At 33.4% G+C, this 24,219-nt stretch overlaps 4 protein-coding genes across 4 annotated transcripts in view; 3 read left to right on the forward strand and 1 right to left on the reverse strand.

Moving 5' to 3' along the window:
* Window positions 1–6,444, reverse strand: part of LOC133187715 (transmembrane protein 101-like) — a 16,157-nt gene extending 9,713 nt beyond the window's left edge. The window contains exon 1 of the mRNA XM_061323150.1: window positions 6,332–6,444. Coding sequence (XP_061179134.1) covers window positions 6,332–6,444 — 113 coding nt within the window. The remainder of the gene's footprint in view (window positions 1–6,331) is intronic.
* Window positions 1–24,219, forward strand: part of LOC133185180 (zinc phosphodiesterase ELAC protein 1-like) — a 295,055-nt gene that overhangs the window by 62,918 nt on the left and 207,918 nt on the right. The window lies entirely within an intron of this gene.
* Window positions 7,799–9,323, forward strand: LOC133185211 (uncharacterized). Its single transcript, XM_061320311.1, has 2 exons — window positions 7,799–8,306; window positions 8,567–9,323. Exons 1-2 carry the CDS (start codon window positions 7,814–7,816, stop codon window positions 8,977–8,979), a joined length of 906 nt encoding a protein of 301 aa, XP_061176295.1. The 5' UTR covers window positions 7,799–7,813; the 3' UTR covers window positions 8,980–9,323.
* On the forward strand, window positions 14,998–22,874 carry LOC133185222 (uncharacterized). The gene is made up of 2 exons (XM_061320322.1): window positions 14,998–15,460; window positions 20,734–22,874. The coding sequence occupies exons 1-2, from the start codon at window positions 15,028–15,030 to the stop codon at window positions 21,144–21,146; spliced, it is 846 nt and encodes a 281-aa protein (XP_061176306.1). The 5' UTR covers window positions 14,998–15,027; the 3' UTR covers window positions 21,147–22,874.

A 24,219-nucleotide genomic window follows, 5' to 3' on the forward strand; every position in this document is an offset into this window, starting at 1 on the left:
GACAGGCAGCATCAAAACAGAAGAAATACTATGATAGGGGATTAAAACCTAGAGAGTTTTCATAAAATGACTTTGTCTGGAGGTGGTATCCACCCTCAGCTGGTGTTAAGTTAGGATTAGGATGGGTAGGGCCATATAAAGTTATTAAAAAGATCACAGATGTGACTTACCAAGTTCAAAGAGACCCTAAGAGCCCTCTCATTGTGGTACATGTAGATCAGTTAAAACCCTATGAAGGCATTTTACCTCCTAGAAACTGGACACCAGTAGTTACTTCCCTTGACGAGTCATTTGAACCCCTTGTAGATCATACTCCTGTAGATTTTAATGATCAAGAGGAAGTTGAGGAGACTGTTCCTCCTGTTTTTAATTTACCTAGTCCTGAACCCCTTAGACAGTCAAGGTGGGGTAGAACAATCAAACCCCCTGTTATCTACTCTCCTTGAGACCAGGCATCTAGGCATTTTATTTTTTTTTTAAATGCCTATGTAAATAGTTATTTTTATTTTTGAATTCTATATATAATATGAATATAATATATAAAAGGTTTGAGTTGACCTTTTGTAGTGATGACAAGTGATATTTAATTTTTGAAATATCTTACTCTAGTTTTAAGAAGTAGATCTTTATTACTTACTAATGAGTTAGTTTTTGGTAGTCATTTGTTTTCTTTTGAGAATAACATTCAAGTTAGCACTGATTTTGACTTTAGTGGACACAAGGTCAATGATAGATGTTTTATTTATTTAATAAGACACAGTAGTTGGCAATGATTTATAGTTATCTAGAAGTCAAAACAGTATATTTCAGTTCTTTCGGCTTATTCAGCAACAGTAATAATAGATATGAATCATTGAGAGCTTGGTATTCATAGTTTAATACTGACCGTAGATGATCTTTAAATTATCTCCCTTGTACTGTGCTGAAATCAACACTTAAGTTTTTCTTATAGTTTATCTATGGGAGGTGATGCATGGTCATCCCTTGTTTAGATTATGTTATAAGTATTTGCGCGCTACTTGATAACATTTTTTGGGGTTTTTATTCAGTGGATTCTGAATTTGGTAGATAACTATATTGATTAACTTTCCATACATTCAGACATTATTTAAATTAAGTCTTAGAATTTAAGATTTTAATTTTAAAAGTTATTTTTCATAGAGATAAATTGACTTCAGGACTTGCATTGATGGTGATTAATCTGCTTTAATACTTTTCTAATCTTTGTTTTACAATTTTCTCCAAAAATTAACAGATGGATACTTTAGATATAAGTGTGGACCCTTTGGAACTACAAAAGTTTGAAGCTGAGGAGGCAGTGGCTACTGTGTGGCCGGAGGCAGGTCAGCTATGCCCGATACAGAACTGTCCGTCTCGCCCTCATTTGTTCCGTAAACTTGGAAGTTACAGAGCCCATTATTTGAGTTTTCATAAGGACATGTGCGCCATGTATGACTGTCCAAGTTTATTTTGTTGTCAAATTTTCTACAAGAACAATGACATGTATCGTCATATCCATCAGGATCATAAGGATCTTCAGTTTTGTGTTAGGAAGCGTTACACTTCCAACCCGCGATATGTCGATCCCAAGGGCTACCTGATGCCGCTACCAGCCATTCACAAGCAGGCTAGGGACCTAGCTGCAAGCGCAAGGAAACGTTCTTCACAGGAACCATTGTTCACACTTCCAGACAACTCTAACCCTAGGGATGAGAGGTTTCCTCCTGGCGGATATAAACATTAACTTTGTTCATTTAATATATATCATATTTGAAAACGAAAATTTATTGTAAATTTTGTTTTTTTTAAGGGGGGAGGAATGTAGTGATTTAGATTTTTATTTCATAGCCATCATTTCGTAAATAATATTTTACAAGTATTTGCTGATATTTCAGTCAGATTATTCTATTTATCATTTGTTTTCAGTTGTTACTTACGTAAAACCCCTTTATTATGTGTCTGTTATAAGTTAGGACATGTGTTGAAATTCCACATGTTTTACTTTTTAAACAGGAAGTGTCATCCATGTTGGCAGTCTTTCTGTAGTACTTTTGATAGCTGTGTTCTGATTGGTTAACTTAGCTTTAGGATCTTTGATAGTCATTGGTTTTTATTTTGGACCTTGCTAGGGTATTTAAACCCGTGTTCGAGCAGTTTACTTCACTTGGTTAGGGATAAGCCTCATGGCTCATTATCTCTGATTTTATGCCAACCTCAAGGTACACGGAATTATAGGTTTCATTTAGCACGTGCTGAGCGAGCACTTTATGATAGGTTAGATGTAGGTTTTTATAGAATAAAGTTATATGATAGGTTAGGATGTAGGTTATTTAAAGTAAATTAAGTTTCCCTTTCCAAGTCCTGCCTGGTCTAGGGATATGTAGATAACAGGTTTATTTTCTAGAACCACTATTTATTATTTATTTTGGGTGTTGTTTATTTTCTGGGTCAGTTATTTTTAGAACCTAGAATTAGCATTGATATTTTCAGTTCAACTCTAGAGTGTTGATAGTAGTCATATTGGGTGATGTAGCTCATTCCTTTTACACTTTTCTAATTCATTCATTTTATAGGATTTTTGACAACTTTCATAAGTATGGAAGCCCAGTAGGGACATAAATTATTTTTTCATAGTTTTTCCACATTCCTCCCATTTTCTACTACATTTTTCAATTACTTATTTATTTATTGAGATTATTCATTGAGATTATTGTGAATCACCTACCAGATTAAATTACATTTTTGATAAAGCCCTATTAATCCTGTGCAAATTTCAAAGACTTTTCTGTTTGTTAAATTTTGATCATTATTTATTATTTGTTATCATTTACAAAGGTTAATTCTCACTTTATTAAATTTATAAAACTTACAACTGTGTTTTCATTTAGCGTTGATCATAGTTCAGATATCCCCTTACCTGGGTTGACAATCATAACTGGAGGCAGTTTACTGCTTTAAGCCAAGTTGCTATTAACTTTGTTAAGTTATTCATTAAAGAGTTCTACTTCCGGTTAACTCCTTTATTTAACCCAGTAGCAGTTTTGCATGATTCAAAACCCATCAAGATTCTTTTTTTCCCCCCTAAAATTTCCTCTGTTACAGAATACACATGAAAAGATACTTACAAGCAGCTCATACACATATTCAGTTGGGAACTTACTTTCATTATACAATCAACTTAAAAGCACTAAGCATTAATCATGTTAATAGTTACTTCAGGAAAAATATATTTACAGTGTGTTTTAAGTTGAAGAAAAAAAATCATTGAAACTGTGTATTGCAATTTGAAGAATCAGATGATTAGAAAAAGAGAACATTGTATATGATTTTATGTAATATGTGTAGGGGATACTACCAATTAGATAAACCTATGCTTTATCCATGAGTATACTTCATCAATAGCACTTCCAGTTTTGACACAGTCCCTTGCTTCAAGATGTAAATTTATTGAAACTTCTAATTGTGAAAATTCTTGTGTTATGAAATAAATAACAAGGAGCAAAACTAATGTTCATTAAAACAAGAAAAAGATTGATTCAATATACATCAATGAAAAGTAAATTTAAATGGCTACTGCAATGATGTAATATGTTACCATATTCCCCCCTCCTTCCCCCTCCCCCCCCCCCCCCCTCAAGAAAAATTGTTTTCATAGGCAACATTAGGCCCAGCAGATAAGTTGCTTTTGACCATGCAGGAAAGTCTAGCTACTTTCAACAATGCTTTCTTAGATTATACTATAAGCATATGTAACGGGAGAGGAGAATAATGCAGCGGACCAGACCGGGATTCAAACCCAGGCACCCTGAATCTCCAGTCAGGTGCTCAACCAACTGAGCTATCTGGCCACCAGCGATCGAACCTGTCTGACCGCCACATTCCTCCCTCCTTAAAGGTCTTTGGTCCCCCAAAGACTCCAACCCAGGCTCTTCCCTGGCAGGTATTTCACCTGTCACTTCCAGGGCATGGCATGGCACCAAATGTAACGGGATAGGAGAAAAATGCAGCGGACCAGATCGAGATTCGAACCCGGGCCCCCTGAATCTCCAGTCAGGTGCTCTACCAACAGAGCTATCTGGCCACTGGCGATCGAACCCGTCTGACCGCCACACATATAAGTTACCATAGATCTACGAGTAGGCTAGCATTATCACCATACACAAAATCAGAGCAGAATTCATGAATCCTCGGTCCTTCTTATAGTACTTATTACAACTTCCAGTCAAAAGTTTGTATGAAATAAATCTCCAACAGATTGTCACATATGTTTAAAATCATTACAAGATTTCATATTTTGTTTCTGCAAATAACTTTCTTTCCACATGTCAATGTCAACAGGATGACATCATCAGATCTCAAAGTTTTGTTAAAAGCTTAATATCATATGAGATAAATACAACATCTTTGTTTGTGTGATTTTATATCTGCTTTATAAAACTCATTGAAATGGTGTATAGTCACTCAGCAAGCCTTGGAATACACATGATATCTACTCACTCAGAGTTGTGGAAAACTTTTTCAAATAGCCAGTCACTGGCAAGAAGACAAAATAAGCCGGTCCATAGGGATTTTTGCCTGTCCGAAATAGAAAGTCCCAAAAATTTTTAAAAAGGCAAAACATTTACTTACTTCATTATATCTATTTACTTAATAATATAACATTCAGTCTCCATTTCCAAGTCCTCTTCCATTTTTGTTTTTTTGCATAAATTTATAACAATACTAGATTTCACCGCTTTTGGGCAGGTGACAATGCTAATTCAGCATAGTAAACGTAATTTTTTTTGTAAACACTTATGAATTTGGGAATTATATTAACCTAGAAAATGAGACTAGAAAATTTTAGAAATTCTGTGCATAGATAAAAGATCTCAGAACGATCGATGATGATTGATTGATTGTTGTTTTATGCTGAGTCGGCAATATTTCAGCCATATTTTGGCGGAAAAAAATGATCAATGAAAAAACCAAATCCAAGACAGTCGGAAGTACTAGATTTACCACTTTTCCCAACTGTGTTTGAATTCTTTCTGTCGAAATTTTTCTGTTTCTTTATGTTTTCTACCTAATTCTGCCCCAGCTGTAAATTTAATAGGTCATGAGACCATCCTGGTTTCGCTTTCATTTATAGCCTGGATCATGTATAGAAAAAGTATTACGCAATCGCATATAAGGTACCATTATTAAGCTAGGAAGTGCGCCGAAGAGAAATGGAAAAGCAAAAAAAAAACTTTAACTAAAAAAAAAAGAAAAAAAGGGGCCAGTCATTTGGACCGACATCGATAGCATTTTTACCGGTCACACGCATTTTTTGTCGGTTTTGCCGGCATGACCGGCAGTTTTCCACAACTCTGCTCACTAGATAAAGCAAATTTATGTACAATCACACAACCTGTTCAAAGTAAAATTATTAATAGTGAACTCAATAGACTAACTTGTATGAACAGAGAAATTTGAATTAAAATCTGCATATTCGTCAAGCAAATTTTCATGTGAAACCTTCCCAGAATTCCTTTGCTACCAGGATTCCATGCAACAATCAGGAATAAGCAGTCCAACAGTAATCATGTATTAAGATTTAGTTCTTGCAGAGAGCTTAAACGAAACAAAAAATAATTGCATCTACTATATCTCTTTTGTTACAAAATTGCAAAAGGCTATTTACACTCAATTACAGAAATGCTACTTACATACGATGGCATGTGACGTCACAGTCTAGACTGTCTCATGTGGTTTGAAGAGGCGGATAAAGTTTAAATTGTATGCTATGTAAAGTTTTTTTTTTATGATATACAACTGCTCTCGCCCGAACGGTACGTGGCACCATAAAACATATCAATAAGCTTGTTCATTTCTTTAAAATCATTTTTCTATAACAAACCATAACGATGGATTTTTTTTTAGGTCTTATTAAACATCAAAGTGAGAATACCCAAGATTCATCCCCCCAACCTGGCCCCATCCCCCTAAAAAGGAAAAATCTCAGTATCATAAGATATATGAATTTAAAGAAAAAATTCGGTCTGGTATGTAAATGCTTTGTCTGGTAAAATATATTTTAATTGTTATTACCTGACCTTATGTCCTGAAAAAAATTTACACGTTCGCATATATTGCTCTGGGAAAATCTTAATATTGTTTAATAAGGGTTACTGAAATTAACATATAAATCGAAGGCTGGTGTTTTCAAAACATTAAAACATTTATTTGATTCAAACTGACAAAGCAAGTAACCTGTAAAAACCGAATTTCCTCGATACAACCTTGATATCTGAAAAAGATCAAAACATTTCAACGAGAAGTTGCAGTCAAAAATACAATTTCGACATACCTTTCGTTTTGTGCACGCTCTGCAAGTAAAAGGAGTAAGCTAATAGCATTGAAAAATGGAAAACGAGCTATAAAAAATTCCGGCATTTTCCTCAACAGTTGTGACGACGCCATTTTCCTTGGGATCATCAAAATGTTTTATATCATTAACTTGTACAGGAAAAACTCTTGTGCATGTTTCCCGGGCAAGAAGTGGAAGAAAGGGAAGAGAACTGAAGATGGGAAAATGTGTTGCAAGAAAAAAGGGAAACAAAGGACGAGAGGGTAAAAGGGGAAGGGGTGGGTGTTTAGGGATGGGACGTATAGGAAGGGAAGCACTGGCGGATTTAGAGTGGCGTGAGGGCACCCCCCTCCCACCCACCCCCAAGTTTCCAAAAACTCAGGTTACATATGTATAAATATAATGGAAAACTGTCAAAATATTAAATTTTGCATATCATAATATGTTGAAATAAATAATTTTATAAAATTCAAGACTTGGCACTCTTGCAAAATCAGCATTACAATTCAATCAATATCACGGGAGAAATGATTTCCATTTCCACAATACAGTCTTGCCATCAGTTTCTTGATACAAAAAAGTTAACAAAATTTCCCACTGAAGATGTCACTTTAATATTTGTCTCGGAAATTCTTTTTAATGCCTTCTGGGTTCACAAACATCGGAATGTGAAGAAAGATGAAATTTTTATCGTTTGATTCTATTTCCTTCAGTTATCAATTTGAATATACAAATCAATGATGACCTCAGTATTTTTAACTTTCTCATGTAAGAACTTTTCATTGTTTATTACCATCATCTTATAGATTGATAAAAACTAAGTTTTGGAAATGTTGCAATTATTTTATTAGCGTGATTCAGCTACTTTCAGCTATTATGCTACTTTCAGGTAGGTATCATTTGCCTCTTTCACAATGACAGTTGATTGTAGTTTTAGTTCATACATTTGGAGTAAATTTTTTGAAGTCCCCTATATAAATATATAATGCCAAATGGTCACTAAATATATTGAAGAAAAGACACAAAATTAGGAAATTTATCCATGTTGAATGCACTTGTATCACTGAGATGCACATATAGTAAAATTATATTTTATTGTGAATACATTATCTTTTAAAATATTTTTTAAAAATCTTTTTTGAAAGTTATTTCTTTGCTTTTGTTTAAAATATGACTCGCTAGAAGTGAAAGATTATTCAATTACACATTAATTGAAATAATAACATATGCTATTACTGCAGTGACTTTAGTCCTTGTTTAACTATAAAACTTTCTTGTGGTAAACAGGAAGTTAATATAAATGCTGTTCCGAAACTCGCTTTACCAAATACTACAACATGATCACATCTACTTACAGCTTCGTATACTGCAGCCAAAACATCTTAACTTAGGATTGAGTGAAACGGAAATTCACACTTCAGACTGCTTTTTATTTTCTAGTGAACACAGTATCATTCATTATAACTGCTGTTGAAATTAAGGATGCTTGGTAAAACAGTTTTGGTTACAATTTTCCTGGCATCAATTTCTGTGACTTTTGCGAGTACCGTTGACCGCATTTCTGATTCTGACGAAATATACAGAAGGTTCGATAATCTAGAGAGAAGAATCCAGACATTGGAGTCTGAAAACAAACTGCTACGGGGAGAACTTGAGAAACAAAATGTTTCTCTCGGTACTCTGAAAAGCGACCTTGCTACACAATATGGCAACCTTGACCTATCACAAAGAACACTGAAGCAGGATATCAAGAACCAATATATCCTGTTGTTGAAAACCCAGAACGAAGTAAAAACAAATTATACCGAACTCCGTTTCAAGATAGACACAGATGTCCGAGAAATCAGGGACTCGTTGGCCGTGACTAATGAAACATTGCAAACTGTCACGGATTTCCAAGGCAAAAAGCTCATTCAGCTGGAAGGGACACTTGAATCATTAAAGAATGATGTCCGTAATGTCAATAGCAGAACTGGTAAGAATTACTACTTCTCGTATGTAAGTTTGAAAAATTATGACACGTCGATTTTTCATAACAAAGTTTGAGCTAAACAGAGGATGTGTGGTTAATTGCTTGTTTATTTTATTTTTTTTTATTTGAGTAGCCTATATTTTATAAACTTGAAACATTGACTTAGTTTGTAAAACGCCATAATTGTTTTATTTTTTCTTCATTACTTTGAACATACCATGAACGTTATACACATAGCATATTGCGTCTATCTTTTACTTTAGGAGAGACCCCTCCATCATTTTATGCTTTGCTGACCTCCACCGTTCCAATTCGAGGATCAAACCAAACCATTATTTACGACAAAACAGGAACAAACAACGGTAATGCGTACAACACGTCTACTGGTATCTTCACCGTGCCGGAAACAGGAACGTACGTCTTCACCTGGACCGCCTTCAGTTACGTCGAAGAGTACGTGCGTCTCGAAATCGTTGTTGCGGGAACAATATATGGCGGGACTCTAAGCGACACACAGGAAACAGGTGATGCAGATACGGAAACAGCCATCGTTGTGGCCAATGCAAAAGTCGGGGATGAAGTATTCATTCGCACTCAGAGCCGGGGTCCAGGAGATGGCCGCTTGTATGTGGAATTTGAGTGTACATCGACATTCTCCGGCTGGAAGATTTCTTAATTGTCGAGTTAGAGCTATGTACATAGTCGATTTCAAGCTTCCAAGCTTTCAAGCTTTATCTGAGGAGTCAACAAATGTGTTGAAATGATGAATTGATTATAATTTCAAGGCTATGAACTGGATAAAAACAATATACTATTAATATTTAGTAATCTTTGTAATGTACAGGACTTCTGAAATCTTATATGATCCAGTTTTTGCTTAAGTTTGCTGACCCCATTTTTAAGTGACTACACTACAAGTGTTCTTGAGTGTTGGAGTTCTCTTCTTGTAAGGGTCTAACAATTGTTTGTGTGTTTTCATTTCTTTCCACTTTCATTGAAAAGAAAATTCCTTGTAAAATATTTGACGTGTTGTGTTTTCACAGATTGTCAATCCAATTTTTTTAACGAGAATTACCTAGGCAACAGGCCTGTATCAACGGGGGGGGGGGGGGGGGGGGGTAATTAATTTTGCTAATATATACATTGTAATTTATTAGAGAAAACAAGGCTACTTTATAGATGTGCCCCCTTAATAATTATACGTATGAGGATTTTTTTTTAATTTGCATGTCAAGGAATTTTTGTTTGGTAATATTCCCCCCCCAACTGAAACTGTTTGCCCCTCCCAACTGAAACTGCTTCCTATCTAGATCTAGTATCCTATTCAGAGCATAGAAAAGAAAGAAGATAGACACCCATAGTAAAGCGGGTAAAATCAATGCCTTTAGAAAACTTACGGTGCATTGACCGAGAATTTCGGAACCTCCAAAGAAGGATAGAACTGAAATTTTAGAACATGGTTAAGTGGTCAGCGAAAAGAAAGATTATGAAGTTGAACTTTTAATTAATATTTTTCTAATTGAATATCATTTTTGTGAGGAATAGGTTTTCCTGGTGGTCAGTTACACTATTATACAGCTTTGCGCGTTTTTAATATGTCAAATACTATAAATACTTATAGTTGACAAATAACTTTATACGATAAAGGCATATCCCAGCCCTCCCAAAAGTCAAATTTTGAAAATTTCTTGAAAAGTGCAAATTTTATATATTTTATGGAAATCCAGCTTACACTAACAGTTTACTTTCTAAGGATGAAATTCTTCAAAATCACATTTCAGTGTTTAAATAATTAGCATTCCAGCCATCCAAGGTGAATTTGATCTACTTTATCTATACTGGATTCCAAAGTTTCATTAATATTCTTACAAACAAAGATACATTACTCCTTACAAAAATATTAACTGCTGTAAAGGAAAAAACTTCAGACGTTCTGTGCTACAGTATATTCTAGAAGCGGTGTAAATCAAATGTAAATTCTCAAAAACTCCAACTTGAAAACTTTTTAGAAATTTAAAATCACCAAACAAAAGTCAGTAACATTAAAACGTACTACTTTTCTGCACTTTATATAACCATTCCCCACGATAAATTAAAATACATAGGCTTTCTGATATCGTAGACAATTGTTTCTTCAAGGAAAATGGAACTTGGAAATTTTCAAATCTTGTGAAATGGAAATGGATCGCAATTTCTTTTAATTTTTTGAAATTAAAAAAACGGATCAAAACCCTTGCACAATTAACGGAGTTCTCGTCCTTTGAAAGTGCCTATTTTAAATCCAATCCAGCGCATATCGAAGCGATTAAAAACGAGATTGTACTGGCGTGACGTCACTACATGGACCAAATAAGCGGGTCAATATAGTTGTCAATGGATTAACTCCGATAACAACGTCGATATGTCGCAATTTGTTGAGTTTTGACGAATCGGACTTAATAAATGTGGACCTTGGCATCCAGTGTTGCAGTCAAAAACCGATTTTTATGAGTAACTGAGATTCCAAATTGGCCAGAGCCTGCCCAGTAAAAGCTAGGGTCAAGTGGAATCAAATAAATGAAATGTCCAATATTCACCAACACAGGATGAACCTACACCAGTCAGTTAACTGAATGTTCACTGAAAGGACTTGAAAAGTCGCTGAATGGCAGAACTCCTACATTCATTAACCCTTCAGCAGACTTTCAGTCACCTTTTACTTAACTGAATGGCAGAGTTTCATCATCATCATGTGCAACACGCACAAAAATACACACATTGAATCCTAAAATATTTTCATGGATAAGTTTGTAAACTAATATCCTTTTTCAGATACCGGCAAGAATTTCACTTCAAGACAGCTACCAAACCTATCTGTTGTACGTAAAGGTCTATTTCCTAAAATAAGACACTATAATTAATTATAACTGGAATACAGCAGGTATATAATGATATACAGTATTGTGATTGTTCATCAACAATATTACTTTGTTAAAAATCACTCTGATTAAAAACACAAGTACTATAAAGTTGATATTAAAAGGATGCTGGATTGATAACATTTATCTACTCTTCGGAGACCAAGCCCCAAGACCATAAACTGAGAACAGACATAAGTCAAAATTTTGATTTTTAATATCTTGAGTTTTATTCAATGTAATTGCTGAAAAAATTGCAATTTCATATAACATTTAAATTCAAACATATGAAGAAAATTTTGTTACATTGTCAGTTTATGGTCTTCTAACAAACTGCACTAGCGCTTCATGAAATATTCCAGTGAAAAGACGAATAATGACCCCCATAGAATAATGTCCGGGCTTATTTTTTGACGTCGAAAAATGACTCCCGGTCATTTATCCACGTCGAAAAATATTTCTCGGTCAATATTCGACAGCGAAAAATGACCCTTTTGCCTGTAGAAAGAGTGGCATCACCCTTAAAATCCTCATACATTTTCGTACCCAACGTAAAGTAGAATAATGATTCCTTGTACATTTTGTTAGGGATAAATGCTTTTCTTTTTTTTTTTTTCCTTTTTTTTTTTTGGTTAAAAAGAGTAAAAATTATAAATCAACAGGCCCGTTGACCAAAATGCTCATCTGAGGTATTATTAAGATGAGGATAAAGGGATTATAGGTTGGCATCATTAAATTTTTCGAACAAAATGACCTGTATTTATTATGATAAATCGGCAACATAAATCGACTTCAATCTACATTATTTGAAAAAAAAAATCCTATTTTGATTTGGCAAATGTACATGTATTACATGTATTGTTTTTTTTTCCTTTGATTTTCCCATACACTTCTTTTTAATGTCTCTCTACCGATTAATAAAGTTGCATTTGAGTGCATGTATTTTAAAGTCAATTATTTTAACAGTGTAAACGCAAGTAATTTTCGGAGATAGAGCAAAAGTATCTTACAATTTAAATAAGAATTGTGTGATGTTTTAGATACTTTTGGTACATTTTCATTAAAACTGAAAGAACAAGCATTAATAAACTATTCATTGTATATGGCAAACAAAAGTGAATATGCAAGCAATTTTAACCTAAACTGTAAGTAAAACTTCCAAGCCCCGGGAACATGAAACATCTTTGCTTATTATCTCGGGCTTTAAGTCAAAATCTTTATGTTGTACTAAAATGTTGAAGAAGTAAAGCGGACAAAAATTAAAATATTTGTCAATATTGTTTCACAACTGTGTTGTTATCTGCAAATTTAGAGTTTAATTCAATAATCAAGAAACATTTTACAGGTGATAAAAAATATCCTAAGTCTAGGTCTGTTTCATGATACTGGGGTCAGGAAACCCCAAAAACCACAAACAGATGAAGCCAATAAAAAAAACTTGACCATGTAGATATCCATATCTCATCCCCAAAGTGCATACAAGCCATGTGCTTTACACATTGTACTATCTTTGATTTTCTGGATATTCTCCTTTATCAGAGGAATAAATTGTAAAGAAGAAAGTTAACATCAAATCTGTCTGAACAAATATCCAGTATGTAATTTGCTAAGTTGTCCAAGTAAATAAACAGTTAGCCGGAACATTTCCGATCAAAAACATTTGAATCTATGTTCTTCTAAGTGTATTTAAGAAGAACTTATTTGTCCATGCATATCTTGTTCGTCCGAACGAAGAACAAACATGATGCTCGAATTTCTGATCAACAATATCTATGTGGTGTTTGGAGACCAGGTCTTCCAACAATCTATTGGAATTCCCATGGGTACCAATTGAGCCCCGTTATTAGCAGACCTATTTTTGTATTCATATGAAGCAGAATTTGTTCAAAATCTATTACGTGAAAAGAAGAAAACGCTTGCTGTGGCCTTCAACTCGACATTTAGATATATCGACGACGTATTGTCAATTAACAATGGTTATTTCCATTCTTATGTCAACACGATATATCCCGGTGAGCTTTAGATAAAAGACACCACAGAGTCTGAAACATCTGTTTCATATTTGGATATTTTATTAGAAAAAGACGTCAATGGTAATCTAACAACAAAGCTTTATGATAAACGTGATGACTTTAACTTTGCAATCGTCAACTTTCAGCAATATACTCTTATCACCTGCATACGGGGTTTATATCTCTCAATTGATTCGATACGCCAGAGCATGCTCTACGTATAAACAATTTCTAAAACGAGGCAAGTATTGAACAACAAGTTAATGAAACAAGAATATCAGCAGTTCTCGTTTAAGGTCATCATTTCCTAAGTTCTACGGTCAATACAATGACCTTGTCAGCAAATACAATCTTTCATTAAGACAAATGCTGACTGATTTTTTTTTCATACTAATTGTTAGGCCATTATTTACATACTGAATTGTCGACGGATTTTCCCGTTATTTCCTGATCATGACAAGGAGCACACAGCGGTTGTGACCGGTCGGCAGGGGATGCTCACTCCTCCGTGGCACCTGATTTCACCTCTGATGTCTTAGAGGTCCGTGTTTGCTCTGCTCCTATTTTGTAACGTTTAATGGACTTTTAAGCTCGAATATTGTTCGTTATCTCCACATTTTTCGTTGTTAAAACTATAATTTTCTTTGTCAGAACATGACTGTATCAAATTTGTCCGAACAATGATATTTTTTTCTGGGCTTCAGCATTCCGTATTTATATAACTTAATCAACTTCATGATTTTTTGCAAATTTGTTTAAGTTATTAAAATTCTAAAATTACAAAATGTTTATTATTAGTAGTAACATTAGAAAATTAAAAATTTAGTAATGGAAAAGTAAATGTATTTTCTAACAAGGTCATTATAATGACACAGGAATTTTATGAAATGCTGACGTTGACTGAGACTGTTGAAAGCCCTGAAAATTCATTTTATTTTTCAGTATCCTACATGTACGTCTGTTTAGAAAATGATCGTACTCAGAGCGTGCTCTAGCGCATAAGTTAGGAGACAAACGCCATATGCAGGCAATAATGGAATATTACTACATAAGTACATGCATATATAACAAGATGGTGATGGAAAAGCCATTTCGAATTTTCTTCTATTTATGATGACCGGTTTTCCTGTCCAATAAAGTGTGAAATTATTTACGTGTTCCATCGTATCGTTAAGTTCTCGAGAAATTTGCAGAAAATGACGTCATAAATCATAATGTAAAATGTAAACTTTCCTAATTAACTGAGAGGTATCTATAGATAACCAGTTTTCTTCCGGTTAACTCATAAAATCTATTCATTATATAACTACCAAAGTGCAGTATGTATGACTGTTAAGGAAATTATAACGTCGGGTATTGAAATGGGTGTACGTATTTTAAAGTGCAGATACCATGTAATGTACTTCAGGATACGAATACTCTCCTAACCCTTGCCTACTAAACTGTCCACAAATGCAAGAGTCAGCAAGACTATTATATAAGACTTCTAATTCTTTTTTTCTTTTTAATTGTGAGGCATGGAACGTTTTATTAGTTGTCAAACCGGCAAAAAAAAAAAAAAAAAAAAAAAAAAAAAAAAAAAAAAAAACCAAAAAACAAAAACAAAAAAAAGAAGCAAGGAAGTTATTAAAGTCTAAGTCATTTGCAATTACAAAGCTCTAGAAAATCATCATAGCCTCTTCTTGATATAAGCATGCCTCATCTTAATTTTAAGGAACTCTTTAAAAGTCTTTTAAAATGTTTCATTTTCCCTTTAAATGTTGGGCTGAGTAGAGTATCACTCTTTTATAAGCACGAACTTTATGTGAAACAGACATGGCTGATATCAAAGTCAGTTTTGTTATTTTTCTTGCACATATTTCTATGACTTGTACTTACAACACTGAGCAAAGTTTAGAAGAAATATTTCAGCAACTAGATGTATTAGCTAAAAAAGTTGTAACTTTGGAATCGAAAAACGAACTATTACAAGAGGAACTAAATCGACAAAATGGTTCACTTCAAGAATTTAAAACCAAGCTTGTTGGAGATTACTCCGATCTTGGAAGGAAACAACAACTACTGAAACAGGAGTTAAAAGGAATGAAATATAAAGATTTTGAAACAATCAAGAATGATGTCAAAGAAATTAGAGATTCGCTGAAATTGACCAACGTGACACTGCAGAATAGAGCTGATATTCAAGAAGGGAAAATCAAAACATTGGAGACCATACAGAACAACGTCAGCATTCTTAGTAGTAAACTTGGTAAGAATATAATCTACTCTATAAAGAAAAATTTGTTCAGGCTATAATCATAGTGATAATGTTGTGATTGGGTGAATTAAAAAAAAATGACGTAACACATTTATCAACCTGCACTAAAAATACAGACAATGCGAATAAATTTCTTTGTCTCAGCATATGTTTTTGTGGTGTTATTTTCACTATTCTACTTTAAAAAACCCCATTCTCTTGGACAGGAGTGCAACAAATATGATGTTAGAATTATTGCTGATCAAATATGAATAAATATAAAGAAAAAAAAATGATGAGTACAATGTTTCTGGTTGACCTCAGATGCTTACAGTGTTTGTCCTGTGAAGGAGAATATACTAGAAAATATACTTTTATCTTCTAAATAGATTTTGAACTAGGTTTTTTTAGACATAAATAGAGAATAATTCAAGATATAAACCCAAGTTTAAATACTTTCATGTGTTTTAATTGTGAGGTATTGGACAATAAATATTGCACAATTTCGTTACCACTTGATGTTGCCAACACTTTTTATAACTTTTAATTTTACTGCAGTCAGGAGTGCAACAAATCCGTTTTATAATTATCAATACTCTTTATCTATCTTCTCTAAAAGATAAATTGAAAAAAAAAATGTTTGATATTATTTGATGTTCAAAACATTATGTCTATCAACTAATTAGAGACATTTTACAGTCAACTTAGAGAAAAGTTTTCATCACTTACAGTAATACATATTTTTAAATACAACGTATATATATTACACATTGCAAATAATCATGTTTTGAAATATTGAAAATATGAAAAACTTGCCATTAATTATAAAAAATATCAAAACGAGAACCAATTTACGAACTAAGAATGGGTTATCGTGTGTTATAATTTTTAAAACAGTACTAAATAAAATACATATTAAATGTCAGGAGTGCAAAACAATAATGTAAAATAGGGTTACTTCAAAATCTAGTATTTTTGAAAGAAAACCTGTATATCAAAATTCTTTCTTGGCTTAGATTTAAAGAATTGACTTAAATGGACAAAAAAGTGACTGGGGGATTTTTATTGTTTCATATTTCTTTCGTATTAAAACTTTTCAAACCAGAATTGAAAAAGTAATGTAGAATGACAATCAAAAAGCCAATTTCTTTCACATCCACAAGAGAATAAGCTCAATCAAGGTTTAGATCTAATCATTTATATCCCTGATACCATTTTGAATCATAACAAACTAAAATTGCTTCCGATTATGTATTTAGAAAGTCTTTTAGGATGTAGTGATATTTTCTTTTTTCAAAATAAAATTTTACTGATAAAAAAATCTGGAATTGTTTTATCCAATTGTCTTTTCTATTGCAACATCAGGAATTTTAACTAGAATGCATGTGCAATATGTTGATATAAGTGAAAAATATGTTATGGGTAGGTCAATTTGGTGGTCATTATTTTTTAATTTACCCCATTCAAGAGTCTTTATTTATGTCCAATAGATATTGTACGTATTTTTAGTCCTGGAATTTCTAATATTTCATTTTATGTACATTGTTATACATGTATACACTAGCTGAAAAAAAATGCTGTAGCTCAGACTTTTCAAAATTTTTCTATGTTAATGCTTACGTGTACATGTATACAAGTTGAACTTCTCAGTACTGTAAACGTTATACATTTGGCGGTGGATTATACTTAGCGCCTATAGCGGAAAGCAACTTCCGCTAAATCAAGCACATCGCTAAATGTCTTGTATGGATATATTTATATCTAGCTCGTTCAGAAAGCACTGAATCAAATCTTCGCTAACCTGTTGTAAAATCTATGTTTTATTTTATGGACATTGTTAAATATACTAGCTGAAAAAATTGTTGTAGCTGAGAGTTTTCCAAATGTTTCGTTAATGCTTGCCTGTTACATACAAGATTAATTTCTCAGTACTTCAAGTATAAAGTTATTAAAGATCTTCAAATTAGCTAATTTTTTTAACGGTTAAACATGCAATTACATACGCTTACAAATCATTACTTACTTTACCAATTTGCCAGCATTTTACTGAATTGAAATTCTGCTTAATCTTACAACCTTAATCTTATACTAATATCTGATATTTCATTAAATGACCTTGCTACCTGTTACAGACAGAAATTTTATGACTTGTTTTCAAATTAATTTTAGGCACATATGTTAAAAAAAAGGAAAAGTGAAAAAGGAATTAGATAGATTACCCAATCAGTATGTACTGGTCCCAGTTGACAAAGCTGGTAACAACACAGTCTCTGTTTGTAAGGCTCATTATTTGAATTGTATTTTAGAGGAACTAGGATTTAATTCTACAGGTGAAATTCCAACTTTCACCCATAGATCCCTTTCTAAGGAGGAAATTCTTCAAATTCAAAATCATATGTCCGTTTTAGATATTTTAATATTCCCAGCAATCAAAATGAATTTGAATTACCATACCTTTACTGGATTCCTAAACTTCATAAAAATCCTTACAAACAAAGATACACAGCGGGTTCCAGTAAATGTTCTACCAAGCCTCTTTCTTTACTCCTCACTAAAATATTTACTGTAATGAAGGAGAAACTTCAGGAGTACTGTACAACAGTTTATTCGAGAAGTGGTGTTAATCAGATGTGGATACTTAAAAACTCGAAAGAACTTTTGGAAAATTTGAAATCACAAAATTTTATTAAAATTAATAGCATCAGAACGTACGACTTTTCAACACTTTATACAACCATTCCCCACGATAAATTAAACCTTGTCATTGGTCATTTACAAAATTACTTTGTTAAAAAACACTCTGATTGTACACACAAGTACTCTGAGGTTGATATCAAAAAGATGCTTGAGTTTCTGATTGACAATATCTATGTAGTTTTTTTGGAGATCAAGTCTTCCAACATTTTTTTAGAATTTCCATGGGTACCAATTGCGCCCCCTTATTAGCAGACCTATTTTTGTATTCATATGAAGCAGAGTTTATTCAAAAACTTCTACATGAGAAGAAGAAAACACTTGTTGTGGCCTTCAACTCGACATTACGATATATCGACGACGTATTATCAATTAACAATAGTTACTTTCATTCATATGTCAACTCGATATACATGTATCCTAGTGAGCTTGAAATAAAAGTAGGGATGTCAATTTTACTCGAACAGCTTAGTTGAATAGTTGGAGGCTTTAGTCGAATGATAGTCGAGTACTCGTTTAAATTTAAATTAATTTTCCATGTCATTTTTCCTATTTGTCTTTAACAGACTGCTAGCCTATACAATATTTAATCTACGCTATCACCATCATACAGCGAATTATTGAATTGTTAACATATAAGAAGTAATAAATATATGTATCCAATGTATTTGATTTCAAATATAATATTTACTGCACATTTTATCTATATACAGAATATCAAACGCTCGCATTTATCCTTTCTCCTCATACTGCTAGTACATGTACCCGTTATTGATTTCTTACCTGAAGCCATTTCAATGTATCTTGTCAGTGACCCGTGATTGTTAAACTATTAATGTGTAACTTCTATAAAAACAAAGACAGCTCAGTTCGATAAATTTTAATTATGAGATTTTTTGCAAACAATCAATACAATTTTAAAATGATTGATATTAATTACGCTTATAACTGTCCCCCACTTTACTTGTATTCACAAATATGTAACAGCTATTTAATTATTCTTCATTAATTGATAGTTGCATTATACGAGATCTTACGAACTTTACAATTTGGATCTGACATCTTTCAAAGTATGCCAATGCATGTTTGCCGAACAAAAAAATCTTTTGAACAATTAACGAATACCGGTTAAGCCTTTCACAGTGACTGAGTTTTACTCACGCCAACACTGAACACTGATACGTTTTACCTCGAATTTCAGATTAATATTAATTAGCAAATTTTTAACGAATAACTGACTAAAAAAATTTAGTCGATAGTCTGTATGATCGAACGATAGTCGAGTACTCGAATATTTGTTGACATCCCTAAATAAAAGATACCATAGATTCTGACACATCTGTTTCCTATTTAGATATTTCACTAGAAAAAGACGTTAATGGTAACCTAACAACCAAGCTTTATGATAAACGTGATGACTTCAACTTTTCAATCGTCAACTTCCTTTACTTATGTAGCAATATACCCTTATCACGTGCATATGGGGTTTATATCTCTCAGTTGATTCGATACGCAAGGGCATGCTCTACGTATGAAAAATTTCTAAAAAGAGCTACTGACAAACAAGTTGATGAAACAAGAATATCAACAGTCTCGTTTGAAGTCATCATTTTTGCAAAGTTTTACGGTCGATACAATGACCTTGTCAGCACATACATCCTATCATTGCGTCATGCTGACTGACGTTTTTCATACTAATTATTAGGCCATTATATATACACTGAACTGTCTACAGATTTCCCCGGATTTCTATTTTCCGATCATGACAAGGAGCACACGGCGGTTGTGACCGGTCGGCATTGGATGCTCACTCCTCCATGGCACCTGATCCCACCTCTAAATTTTGAGGTCCATGTTTGCTCTGCTCCAAATTTGTATTGTTTCATTGGACTTTCGAGATTGAATACTGTTCGTTATCTTCATATTTCATGTACTTATTGGGAGGAAAATCTAGATGTCTATTAAGTTTAACAATGCCATATTTTACGAAAAGCTACCCGATTATTCTGATAAACATAAAAAATAACTAAATGATCAGGAACTTTTTCTATAATGGTGAAGAAGATAAATCTTTCTTGAGTTGTACCTCAGAGTTTACCTTAACACTAAGTTCGGGAGGTATATTTGGAAGTTTCCTCTTTGCCAAATTTGTTTGTCAGTCAATAAGATTGAGCATTTTAAAACCTGTATCGTTGGAAATGTTATCATGTTTTTCACTTTAACTGTTGAAATATCGTTATGATGTGTTGTAACACAATACATTGTATTATACGCATTTGAATATTTTCACGTCTAGATCTACAATTTGAAAATATAAAATTCCTGAGTATTTGATAAAGAAGTTTTCGGTCTACTCGTGACTGTACAGACCTGGTAAGGCATTGCATAATCCCAGCCTTCAGGCCTTGATCAATCAATACTTGACCAGGTCAGTAAAATCAGTAGACACTAGTAGATCGAGCGATCGTGATTATACGGACCTGGTCAGGTATTGGTTGTTCGGTCAACCAATACTTGACCAAGTCACAAGCAGGTCTCATCAATAGTGAATAATTGTGTAGAGTAGTGTGGCATTCTATTTCTGACTTCAGGGGAAGCCCCTCCATCATTTTATGCAATGCTGACCTCCACCGTTCCAATTCGAGGATCAAACCAAACCATTATTTACGACAAAACAGGAACAAACAACGGTAATGCGTACAACACGTCTACTGGTATCTTCACCGTGCCGGAAACAGGAACGTATGTCTTCACCTGGACCGCCTTCAGTTACGTCGAAGAGTACGTGCGTCTAGAAATCGTTGTTGGGGGAACAATTTATGGCGGAACTCTGAGCGACACACAGGAGACAAGCGATGCAGATACAGAAACAGCCATCGTTGTCGTCAACGCAAACGCCGGAGACGAAGTATTCATCCGCAGTCAGAGTGAGGACCCCGGCCATGGCCACTTGTACGTGGAGCATGAGTGTACGTCGACTTTCTCCGGATGGAAAATTTCCTAAGACCTACACTCGTGATTTATTACGCTACCATAGAGCTGTGTACTCGTATATAAATATTAACTTTTGGTAGTTTGTATCTCTTTGATAAACTTTACTGTAATAAGCATATTAATTGTCAATAATTACAGGCTAACCAAGTATGCTGAATAATGCTTACAAAAGAATCATTGATAAGAAACTGAATTTATGATAATTCGACTTGTCAGAAATACTGTTATGGATGTTATATTATTTCCTTGCAGAGAACGTCCCACAATGTTTCATAAAAACTGAATGCCGTTCTTATCTGTCATTTTTTGAGGTTGAACTGTTGTATAGATGAACATCAGAATGTTATAAAGATGATTTAATTCAGTTCTTTAGATGCCTAACAACCAAGCTTTATGATAAACGTGATGACTTCTGGATCAAACTTCCCTTAACTTATGTAGCGATATACCCTTATCACCTGCATATGAGGTTTTATATATGCCTCTCAGTTGATTCGATACGCAAGAGCATGCTCTACGTACGAACAATTTTTAAAACGAGTCAAGCTATTGACAAACAAGTTGATGAAACAAAAATATCAACAGTCTCGTTTAAAGTCATCATTTGGCAAGTTCTATATATGGTCGATACATTGACCTTGTCAGTAAATAAAATCTATCAGTAAGTCAATTGCTGACTGACAATTTTCATACTAATTTTTAGGCCATTATTTACATACTGAATTGTATACAGTTTTTTCCGTTTTACCCGATCAATACAAGGAGCACATGGCGGGCGTGAGACCGGTCGGCAGGGGATGCTCACTCCTTCATGGCACCTAATCCCACTTCTGATGTTTTAGAGGTCCGTGTTTGTTCTGCTCCTGAATTGTATTGTTTAAATAGACTTTTAAGCTTGAATACTGTTCGTTATCTTCATATTTCATGCATATAACACCTTAAAGTGGTTGTGCCTTGGTACTTCTATAATAATTTCTATAACGTGAATGTACACGATGTAGCAATTTTATAATACGCACATATATAAGTTCAATTTAATACATATTTATTAAAAATTCGGCATTTATTGTATGTTTCAAAAAAACTGTGTTCAACCCTGTTCAGCAGAGCAATTATGAATGTTTCATATTTCAAGTACAAGTATCTCATAATGTACCGCAGCGGAGAAAAAGTATCAGATTACATAAATAAAGTACTTAGATTGGCCAAGAAAAAAATGTGAAGTGATCCAAATAATAACAGAAAGATCATATAAACCTGTTCGCCAAAAATATATATGATATACATTCATTATCGTATTGCTTACCAGGTTGACAATTTTGTCATGCACTGCATGTGTTTTAAGATTATTAGATTTATAAAAGCCCTATTTAATTAGCATGTGATCCTTTTGCAGTTGCTTTATTTACATCTATATGTACTTAGGTGCTAATTTTTGATATTTTTTTTTAAATATTGAGTATTTGTCTAGTTGATTCATTCAAAATAACAGACATGGGATTGACTGTTATACAAGTCAATTATCACCAAAATAATACCATGAATATAAATGTAAAAGCCACGAGCCTGTAAAGCTTGCATGTGTTATTTTAAAAGAATATTGAGAATACACAAACTAAGTGTCGTGTACAAGTACCATTGCTTCACTTGATTTTATTCATATGAACAGTATTGTAATCAAAACTGTCTATATCAAGATATCATTCAAACTGTTCATCAATAAAATTTTATTCATTTATTTTCAGAGTATATTTAACTCCCGATCATATATTTGTACCAAAATTATACAATTCATATGTCGTTAGGAATTGTGTAATAAATTAATTTCCATGCATGAATACGTTTGGTTGGTCGTGGTTGCTGCAGCGACAAGTCACGCCTCCAGAACCCGAGGGAGATGTCATAATACTGTCATCGCAATCTGCGCAGCATAAATAAATACCGCTAATCACGGTGTAAGTACCACAATGATGGCAATGTTCGTGACCCTGAAGACAATTTCCCGTGATTCCTGTTAAAAATGGAGGAAAATTATTCTTTATGTGGCATAGTTGTATATATATGTTCAATTCCCATACTAAGAATGAATGGCGCATATAGCTTTCAAGAAAGGAAAACAAATATCTGATTACCTGAATCTACAAGAAATCGCTTATTTCTCTTAGGAACTGATAAAACACACACGACGGACACAGAAATCAAAAGAAACCTTAACATGGTCTGGATACTTTCTAAAATGAAGAAGACCAGTTATTAAAAGAACAAATGTCTTTTTTAGTCGTCAATAGCAAAGACAGCAAAGTATTCCTAGATTATTTTGTAGATTACGTATATATAGACTATAATCTAAACAATATTTACTCTGTATACATTGTGTATTCTGACAGCATATACCGGTACTTTATGAATTCAGACGATTTAATTGCCTATAATCATATATTTATTCCAAAATTTATTTTTTATAGTAGGTTCTTGCAGAAATATTTATGAAGGAATTATTTTCCTTACCCTCTAGATAGCTCTCAAATCCTATACAAAGTACTGCATGAACCTGTATTATCTCTGTCCTCTGAAAACTTAATGTAAGTTCTCCATTTCATATTTATGAAATATCGTTAGACAAAAATTGCGTTTCTTCCTTCCAGTTACTTCTAAAAATCTTCCTCTTATTTTTTCCTCGATTAATTGTTTAATAAAACATTGTCTGTCTTGGCTTAGATTTCCAAAATTAGAAATATTACCCAAAATTGAAATGTGTTTGTAAATTTTGATTAATTTTAAAGTTTGACTTTTGTATCAATGCTATGTAGCCTTTCCTCTTTCGTTCGTTTATTCTATGGGTGCTTTAATGTCCCAACCTATACATAATTTCAGTGATCTTAAGATCCATATCTTTTTATCAACATACAATGCCGAGAGCATATAATATAGAAATTAATAAGACTTTGACAAATATTCAAGTTTTCAAATTCACGATCATTTAAGCTCACCTGAGCTGAAAGCTTAAGTGAGTTTTTCTGATCACCCGGTGTCCGGCATCCGTCTGTCTGTCTGTTTAGAGGTCTGTCTTTCCGTACGTGTGT

Source organism: Saccostrea echinata, unplaced genomic scaffold (genome assembly GCF_033153115.1).
Source record: "Saccostrea echinata isolate AGI-Se365-2 ecotype Australia unplaced genomic scaffold, CSIRO_AGI_Sech_v1 ptg000001l, whole genome shotgun sequence".
Lineage (NCBI taxonomy): Eukaryota > Metazoa > Mollusca > Bivalvia > Ostreida > Ostreidae > Saccostrea > Saccostrea echinata.

Excerpts from the sequence above, each read along its gene's own strand:
- LOC133185222 (XM_061320322.1), top strand. The coding sequence starts at position 15,028 with ATGGCTGATATCAAAGTCAGTTTTGTTATTTTTCTTGCACATATTTCT. Across the intron at positions 15,461-20,733 it reads CATTCTTAGTAGTAAACTTG|GGGAAGCCCCTCCATCATTT; the intron begins GTAAGAATATAA and ends TTCTGACTTCAG.
- LOC133185211 (XM_061320311.1), top strand. The coding sequence starts at position 7,814 with ATGCTTGGTAAAACAGTTTTGGTTACAATTTTCCTGGCATCAATTTCT. Across the intron at positions 8,307-8,566 it reads TAATGTCAATAGCAGAACTG|GAGAGACCCCTCCATCATTT; the intron begins GTAAGAATTACT and ends CTTTTACTTTAG.